Consider the following 9,440-nt stretch of genomic DNA (forward strand, 5'->3'; position numbering starts at 1 on the left):
ACTAGTCTCAGAACTCAAATAATATTTTCACACGTAATCCTCTCCCGTCGCTCAGACAAGAAAGTTTAATTGTTCTTCACTCTGCCTTTTATCATCGAGCCTCTCTGTTGTGTGAACGGGCGGCGGCAGCAACACGCTGCAAAGCGTCCGGTCTGCCTGGAATTCACGAGCAGAAGAAGCAGACCGCAGCACGGCGTCCTTACGTCATTACGTACTGCGTCATCCCCCCCGTCCAGCCCTTCTTCTCTGTGCTGCACGGCTTCAGACCAGACTGACAGAAATCATGGTAAGCTTGTCGGTTTATTATTCTGCTCTAACGGACCGAACGGACGGTACCGGCTCCGGTGGAACCGGTCCGTGTTCCCGACATGAAGCCGAAGCTAACGGCGCCTCTGGACGCGTCTTTCTGAAGTCTTCTGTTGTCTGTCGCGGTCGTGTAGCTCTCCGTTAGCCTGCCGTGCTAACCGGCGAGGAAGCACATGGGCGGCTGATGCGCTCGCGGCGAAGCTAACGGCTTTAACGGCGCTTTGTACGGAAACACAACATCTAACTGTTAATGTAACTGTCCGCTCTGCTGCCGGTAGCCCAGCCTGCTGCCGTTACAACCTCTCTGTCCACAGTTTAGCCTCCCAGCAGCGTCATGTCTCCACAGCTAGCGCGTTAGCATGCTAGGCTAGCTGTGTCAGTTAGCTGCGTCAGACGGGCGGAGCAGATGAAGCTTTGTTCTGCCGGTAGAGAGGAAACTACCGACCGGACAGAGAAACGAACAAGCCACCGCTCGCTCTTATGAAAAGTGTGTGAATCAAACAGAAGTCGGGTTTTTTTATTGTGGTGTAACGGTTAACGGTCACGAGCTGCTCAGCTGTCAGCGGCTCAGATTTTTGATGAAAGCTTCTAGCGGTTTCTAGGAGGAGCGGGGCGGGGTCAAGCTCAGGACCGGAGGGGCGGTGCTGCCTTCACGTGCTGCTCTAAGCTCCTACTGCATTTCTAAGGAAGCTCATTGGGGACATAAACATATATTATTTTGATTTTTTTTAATAAACCTTATTGAACAAAGTATACAAAAAATGCCAGATTAGCTATATACTCAACAGAAAACACTTTTCACTTTACAATCATGGCAGCATTATATTAGCATTGTATTAGAATTATTGAGGATATATATTCATGAATTTTGTTTGTGGTTTTCATGTGTAGCCATTAATTCATTATAGGATGATGTGAGAACAGAACTGGATCTGATTGATTGATTGATTGACTCATTGATTGGTTATTGGTGTGTCTCTAGGCGTCCTTATCGATGGCCCCGGTCAACATCTTCAAACATGGAGCCGACGAAGAGAAAGCAGAGACAGCACGACTGGTGGGTGGAATACATACGAGTGTGTGTGTGTGTGTGTGTGAGAAAGAGACAGTGTGTGTGTGTGTGTGTGAGAGAAAGAGACTGTGTGTGTGTGAGAATGTCAGCTGTTGATGGTGCTGCAGACTCCTTGTATAAGAGAAGTTAATTGTCTGTTATTTTTAATTTGTTTGACATTTTTCAAAGGGATGTTTCTGATTTACAAGAGTAAACCTCACAGACCCTGTTAACCGTGTGTGTGTGTGTGTGTGTTTGCAGTCGTCGTTCATCGGAGCGATCGCTATCGGTGACCTGGTGAAGAGCACTCTGGGACCGAAGGGCATGGTGAGTCACCTCAATCTCTGAAGGAAAGATTCATCTGACTGCAGATTGTCAACACGGATTTTAAAATTATTTTGCAAAAAGAAAAAGTCAAATTGCAGTTTGATCACCGATAAATCAATCGAGTCAAAACATTAGTCATCAGCTGAAAAACCTCAGAAATCCAGTAATGTTATTAAAACAAGACGGATAGGAGAAGGATAATAAACCTCCTCCTCCTCTCAGGATAAGATCTTGTTGGGCGGAGGTAGAGAAGCTTCGGTCACGGTGACAAACGATGGAGCGACCATCCTGAAAGCCATCGGAGTGGATAATCCTGCTGCCAAGGTCCTGGTTGGTGAGTGACACTTTTTATTTCACTGACTTTCATTTTTAATATTTAAAACTTTGGATTTTTGATTGATTGGAGGATTTATACATAATCAGCATTTCCCATATAGAGTTGATGCGTTCAAACCCGGACTTCTGGTTGATGTCGTGTTTTTTTTTTATGCAAGGTCTAAAAAATGTTTTTTTTGCTCTGTACTGGGAGCTCTGGTTCTGCTGGTGGAACTGGTTCTGGTTGAATTGGTTCTGCTGGTTCCTGTGGTTCTGCTGGTTAAACTGGTTTATGTGGTTCCAGACATGTCGAAGGTCCAGGATGACGAAGTTGGAGATGGAACAACGTCTGTCACCGTGCTGGCTGCTGAGCTGCTGAGGGTAACCTGTCTGTCTGCCTGTCTGTCTGCCTGCCTGTCTGACTGTCTGTCTCTCTGCCTGTCTGTCTGTCTGTCTCTCTGCCTGCCTGCCTGTCTGTCTGTCTGTCTCTCTGTCTGTCTGTCTCTCTGTAGAAGGTTGAAACGTGTGTGTTGTGTTGCAGGAGGCGGAGCTTCTGATCGCCAAGAAGATTCATCCTCAGACGATCGTCTCCGGCTGGAGGAAGGCGACGCAGGTGGCCAGGGAGGCGCTGAGGGACGCCGCCGTCGACCACGGGTGAGGGGGGGTGAGGGCGGGGGTGAGGGCGGGGGTGAGGGGGAGAGAATGAGTAAAACTGAATGAATCTATCGTCACAATACTGGCTCCTGATTGGCCGACAGCAGCGGCTCCTCTAATTCAAATGAGGTAAACCTGCTGAGTGGAGGCTTTCCGGTTCAAATGCTGCAAACTGGCTGATTGGACGGATTTCATTCATTCTTTAGTGAGGGAACCAATCAGGAGCGAGTCCAGCTGTGATGCGTTTCCTGGAGTTAGACTGAAACTGACTGGAGAAAAGGACGGAGTTTAGAAAATGTCTTTTAAATTTAACCAGTCAAACAAAATAAAATGTTCACAGTTGATCTGTGACGACTGACGGGTTTTCTGTTCCTCCCTCCCTCCTCCCCCTGGTTGCCGTAGCAACGACCCGGTGCGCTTCCAGCAGGACCTGCTGAACATCGCCCGGACGACGCTCTCCTCCAAGCTGCTGACTCATCATAAGGATCATTTCTCACAGCTGGCGGTCGACGCCGTCCTGAGGCTCAAAGGCTCCGGAAACCTGGAGGCCATCCATGTGATCAAGAAGCTGGGGGGAAGTCTGACCGACTCCTACCTGGATGAAGGTGAGGGGGGGGGGAGGAAGTCTGACCGACTCCTACCTGGATGAAGGTGAGGGGGGGGGGAGGAAGTCTGACCGACTCCTACCTGGATGAAGGGGAGGGGGGGGGGGGGCTGACCGACTCCTACCTGGATGAAGGTGGGGGGGGGGGCTGACCGACTCCTACCTGGATGAAGGTGAGGGGGGGGGCTGACTGAAAGTAGGAGTCTGCAGTCTGAACGGAGACTCGAGTCGAAGGACGGAGCGCAGATGGAAAAGCTCTGGACTTATTACTGGACTTCAAGTTCATAATGAGCATATGAAAGAACTGCTGACAGTGCTTAATGAACAAATCAAAGATGCGAGGGCTGCATATTTTGTCAACCTAATTGCTGCTAATCAAAATCCCAGATTTTTGTTTTTTCATTTCTATGTTTATTTGAATAGGGACAGATACATAGACATAGAACATTTAAACGAAAATAGTCTGATGTCACATATAACATTTATAGCCAAAGCTAATTTGCAATGTTTGTCCCTAGATGGGCTTTTGTAAAAACACTGTTAAAAAACTGATATAGAGTACAACAGATATAGAGTACACACACAAAAGGACATTGTCAACATAAGATATCTGTCTTATGTTGACAATGTCCTTTTGTGTGTGTACTCTATCAGGAAAAAAAGAAGATAACCTGGTGTAAGAAAAGGAAACGCCTTTTCTTTGTTTGATAACCTTAACAGACTGGCCAGCAGTGTTTCCCATGTTGTATCTTCCTCAGATGAGGAGTGTGAAGAATTTCTGTCCTTTTTTGTCGACAAAATCGACTTCCTCAAAGCTAATAGCTAGATAGCTCCTGCTATCTGCTAAATAAGAAGTTCAGTCTCCATTGTTTAATCATATCTCATCATGAGCTCCACTAACTTGTGGAATACCCCAGGGATCAGTTCTTGGGCCCATTTTATTTTCAGTGTGCTCCCACTGGGGAACCTTATCCATATCCTTCTGGTTGCATTTTTCTGTCGTGCTGTGCTGATGATGCACCACAAACTAACCATGATGCACCACAAACTAACCATGATGCACCACTGTGTCTGGCTGCTGTGAAAGATTGGATTGGATTGGATGGCTCTCCATCTTCCTCCAGATGAACTCTGACAAAACAGAGATTCTCGTTGTAGATCCTGATCACAAGGAAAAAACAAAAAATTGATCAGAGGGAAGTCGGCATAATACTTCCTCAATTACAACATTAGCAAGGCGGGACTCTTGTCTCTGATTGGCTGCTGTAACGTCCTGTTCACCTCCACGTCCAGGTTTCCTATTGGACAAGAAGATCGGAGTGAATCAACCCAAGAGGCTGGAGAACGTCAACATCCTGATCGCCAACACCGGCATGGACACAGACAAGATCAAGGTACACACACACACACACACACACACAGGTTTATTTGTCGCGCAGTAGAAGTAAAGTAGATTAAGTGCAGAGACCGTTTACCTGTTAACCTACTGTTTGATACTTAGGCTGCACTGTCTTTGTGTGTGTGTGTGTGTGTGTGTGTGTGTGTGTGTCTCAGATCTTTGGCTCCAGGGTTCGTGTCGACTCGACAGCCAAAGTGGCCGAGATCGAACTGGCTGAGAAGGAGAAGATGAAGGAGAAGGTGGAGCGAATCCTGAAGCACGGCATCAACTGCTTCATTAACAGGTACACACACACACACACACACACACCACCCCACACACACACACACAGAGCTCTCCCCACTCACCCCCCCCTCCCCCTCTCTCTCTCTGCAGACAGCTGATCTATAACTACCCGGAGCAGCTGTTCGCTCAGGCCGGTGTCATGGCCATCGAACACGCAGACTTCGCCGGCGTGGAGCGCCTCGCTCTGGTCACCGGTACGACCACACACACACACACACACACACACACACACACACACACAGCACAGACGACCGTAGGGCTGAAAGATATCGACAAAAAATCTAATTGCGATTATTTGACAGAATATTGCAGTTGCTGTTTAAACTGCGAATCATATCATCACAAGTTTGTCTTGTCATAAATTTTTTAGAACTTTCAAATAGTTTAAAGAAAAGTGTTTTAGTTAAAAACTAGATGTGTTTGAGTCTGAAAGGTTTTGATTCTAAAACTCCTTGTTCACAAATCCAGTTTGGACCAAACTCTCTCTGAAGAAACTAACTGAGACTCAGATTTGGAAACTGCAGAAGTTCATATTGAGATTTAGACTTATTTTTGTATTATTAGTTCAGCTCTACTTTTCAGTTTCTTCAAATCAGTACTGATGCTGAGGATCGGTACAGTGGAAAGGTGCAGTGCTCCTGTGGGTTGGTAAACTGTGTGTGTGTGTGTGTGTGTGTGTGTGTGTGCGCGCGCAGGAGGGGAGATCACCTCGACCTTCGACCACCCAGAGCTGGTGAAGCTCGGTCACTGTAAGCTGATCGAGGAGGTGATGATCGGAGAAGACACACTGATCCACTTCTCTGGAGTCGCCATGGGTACTCTCTCTCTCTCTCTCTCTATCTCTCTCTCTCCCTCTCTGTGTCTCTCTCTCTCTCTGTCTGTGTGTCTCTCTCTCTCTCTGTGTCTGTCTCTCTCTCTCTCTCTCTCTCTATCTATCTATCTATCTATCTATATCAGCTGTATTTCTACTGATATTGGATTGATTCAGTAATCAATAACCCCCCCCCAGGTGAGGCCTGCACCATCGTCCTGCGCGGAGCGACTCAGCAGATTCTGGACGAGGCGGAGCGCTCGCTGCACGACGCTCTGTGTGTGTTGGCTCAGACCGTTAAAGAGACACGCACCGTCTATGGAGGAGGTACACACACACACACACACACACACACACACACACCACACACCACACACACACTCCTGCTGTCTGTTCTCCTGCAGGTTTGTGTTTTCACTGAGGAACGCGATCCAGCTTGAAAACTCAGACCTGCAGAGCGGACAGCGCTGGCTTTACACTCTGCACACACACACACACACACACACACACACCTGACCCGCTGTCTTGGCTCCGCCCCCCAGGCTGCTCTGAGATGCTGATGGCGAAGGTGGTGACTGATCTGGCCAATAGGACGCCAGGAAAGGAGGCGGTCGCCATGGAGTCGTTCGCCAAGGCGCTGAGGATGGTAGGAACCTGTCTGTCTTTTAAATTTTATTTTAGATCATATTTATCTTTCATATTTTCTGGACAGACGAGTATTATTATTTTGGTTTTTATTTATTTTCTTAGTTAATTAGATAGTTAAGTATTTAGGTAAGTAGATAGTTAATTGGTTCATTAGTTAGTTCTTTAGTGTTTTCAGGTGTTGAGCTGTGTGTTTCTCCTCCAGCTGCCCACCATCATCGCTGACAACGCCGGGTACGACAGCGCCGACCTGGTGGCTCAACTGAGAGCTGCACACCAGGATAACAAGAACAGCTTCGGCCTGAGTGAGCGCACACACACACACACACACACACACACACACACACACACACAGAGAGAGAGCTGGTTCCAGTAAATGTCCCGTTCATTTTCTCCACACACGTTTCATAAGATCCACACACACAGTTTAAAGAGTTTAAAGCTCTGTGACTCTGGTAGTATCTTGTGCTGTGTGTCTTCTTCCATGATAAAACCCCAAAATCAGTGATTTCTTTGTCAAAGTCCCGTCTCCCACATTTTTATATCTCATATAGAAACTGAGCGGTCGGTGAACCAGAGAGCAGCTGAGTCAGCTTGTTGTGGTGTGGCTGTAGATCCATTCAGTAACGTTCTCAGTAAAAGTGAATAGTGTGATAAGGTGGATTTGGTTACTGTGACACAGTAAACTGTCTTGTCTTTAGCCCTAGTCTCTACTCCAAAACACTCTGAGTTGTAGCTTGAGAAGAGTCAGCTCAGTTAACCTGAACAAACTGTTAGCTAGCTAACTAGCCGGCAAACACACTGATGTTAATGTGAACACGCTAACGCTAGCTGCTACTAGATACGTTAGCTAGTGTGCTAATCAGATGTGTTAACAACAAGACAGTGATGTTAGCTGACCAGATACTATGGTTAGCTAGCTAACAAGCTGACATTATCTAAACACTAAATTAATCAGGTGCATCACCTGAAAGCCTCTGTATATAGAACATGACAAACTGTGTGTGTGTGTGTGTGTGTGTGTGTGTGTGTGCAGACATGTCTCAGGGAACCATCGGGGACATGGCGGAGTTGGGGATCACCGAGTCGTTCCAGGTGAAGCGTCAGGTTTTGCTCAGCGCCTCCGAGGCTGCAGAGATGATCCTCCGAGTCGACAACATCATCAAGGCCGCGCCCAGGTCGGCGACATTTTACAAGATCTAACAGTAGAAATAATGTCTACTGTCCTTTGTTTCCTATATATTTTGCCTCATTTTTTTGTTTTATGGCCCCTCATGTTAAAATTAGGATACAGTGTACTAATACTGATACTGCTGAAGACTTTTAGTTTACTGACTGTCTCTTTCTGTTTTTACTCTCATGGTCTTGCAGGAAGCGAGTTCCTGACCATCATCCCTGCTAGAGGAAGAGGAAGAGGAGGATGAAGAGGAGGAGGAGGGGGATGGGGGGGTCGTCGTTCATAGGAGGGATCAGTTTTGTGTATTTATCACCTCTGAAGCTTCAGTCTAGTTGGTTCGGATAAAAGAAACGCTCCGTTGGTTTTTCATGTTTAGGTCACTGGAAGCACTGCAGGCTAGCCGGCTGATGCTAGCTAACCAGGCACACGGCTCTGCTAATGCTAGCCAGACAGAAGCTAGTGGATTGTCACGCTAAAGAAGCTAGTCTTACATCTACTGTCAACGCATAGTCATGCTAATGGTAGCTAACTGTAAAGCTAATGTTACTGGTTGGTTATGTTAGCCGTAGCGAGCTGCACAGTTTAACGCTTACGGCTCGTTATGCTAACACTAGCTAACTGTACAGTACTTACTAAAGGCTGGTTATGCTAACGTTAGCCAGTTGTTGCCTTCACCTTGCAGAATGGAAGTATGGATGTTGTTTGTTTACTGAAATAAATCAACCAATCCTGATCAGTCTGTTTGTGTTTTTGAGTCAGCAGTCTTCATGTTGAGCCACTTCTGGACAGTTTGACATCATGGGTTTCTAATTATTTTGCTCCATGCCAGCCAATCATACGGCCTCATTTCAGTAATGAGACCAGGAGCAGAAACTTACTTTAAACTGATGTGGCTCAGACCGCTCAGACACGATCTGCTGCATAAAGATTAACAGCAACTTGTTTTGAAAGCTAGCATCCTTCAGCAGCTAGACTTCACTCCAGAGCTGCTAACTCTCGACCAAGGAAAGCAGCTATTGGCTGCTCAGAAAGTTGCTAAAAGTCACCAGATGATGTCATACAGTAATTTACATATCAATATATTGTCTCTGAGCAGAGGGAGGCGCGACACTGTGACATCAAACCTCTGAATTTGACTAGAAGCAGAAAGCAGCATCGGCTGTACAGAGATGTTTCTTCTTCATGGTCCAGAAACCGACAGATTTGTCGCTTTAGAGAAATGAGCTCAGGAGGATCTGAAAAGTCATTCAATCTTTTGTCAAAGTCGAGCAACATTGCTCAAGCCTGCTGTTACCATGGTGACGGCTAAAAAGCATCACAAGCCATGCAGCTTGTAGGGTTGTCACGATACTAGAATTTCTAACTTCGATACAATACCCAGGAAAATATTCAATACCATTTTCAATACCATAGGGGGAAAATGACAAAACATTAAGAGGCATAATTGAGTGAGCTTATACTGTACAAGCATGTTAAACATCATGTTGCATCATAATAAAATGTTTGATTTTTCATTAAGAGAAAGCACTGCTGGTATTGATACTGTTGCAAATGAGTATTGGATCCGTTTCAAATTTTTAGTATCGATATTTTTGACAACCCTAGTAGCTAGCATTTCTCTAATCTGTTTATATTGGTACATTTACACACCATTCAGTTCCTGTTGTAGATCCAGTGTGTTTCCAATCTAAACCGTATGATCCGTCCACCCAGCAGGATAACTAGCTTACCTCCTGTAGATCCAGCTAGCAAAAATATTCCAGCCATTTTGTTATTTTAAACCTGCATTTTATTCTCATTCTTAAGAAGAAGATGCAGGAAGCTGCCATGGACTGGACATGTTGTCTACAGTGAATACGGCAGTTT

General features: G+C 46.1%; 1 protein-coding gene across 1 annotated transcript; it reads left to right on the plus strand.

The window, feature by feature from the left end:
* Positions 1-228: 228 nt before the first annotated feature.
* Positions 229-8,307, plus strand: cct2 (chaperonin containing TCP1, subunit 2 (beta)). The gene is made up of 16 exons (XM_078282173.1): positions 229-286; positions 1,289-1,363; positions 1,619-1,684; positions 1,907-2,018; positions 2,304-2,380; positions 2,541-2,653; positions 3,056-3,258; positions 4,551-4,651; positions 4,812-4,939; positions 5,032-5,135; positions 5,637-5,756; positions 5,951-6,079; positions 6,295-6,398; positions 6,603-6,702; positions 7,434-7,575; positions 7,769-8,307. Exons 1-16 carry the CDS (start codon positions 284-286, stop codon positions 7,797-7,799), a joined length of 1,608 nt encoding a protein of 535 aa, XP_078138299.1. The 5' UTR covers positions 229-283; the 3' UTR covers positions 7,800-8,307.
* The last annotated feature ends 1,133 nt before the right edge of the window (positions 8,308-9,440 follow it).

Source organism: Centroberyx gerrardi, chromosome 24 (assembly GCF_048128805.1).
Source record: "Centroberyx gerrardi isolate f3 chromosome 24, fCenGer3.hap1.cur.20231027, whole genome shotgun sequence".
NCBI classification, from domain to species: domain Eukaryota; kingdom Metazoa; phylum Chordata; class Actinopteri; order Beryciformes; family Berycidae; genus Centroberyx; species Centroberyx gerrardi.

What these genes read in the sequence shown, in the direction of transcription:
- cct2 (XM_078282173.1), top strand. An exon ending in ACGCACCGTCTATGGAGGAG is followed by an intron (nt 6,080 to 6,294) that starts GTACACACACAC and finishes TCCGCCCCCCAG; the next exon opens with GCTGCTCTGAGATGCTGATG. An exon ending in ATCATCAAGGCCGCGCCCAG is followed by an intron (nt 7,576 to 7,768) that starts GTCGGCGACATT and finishes ATGGTCTTGCAG; the next exon opens with GAAGCGAGTTCCTGACCATC.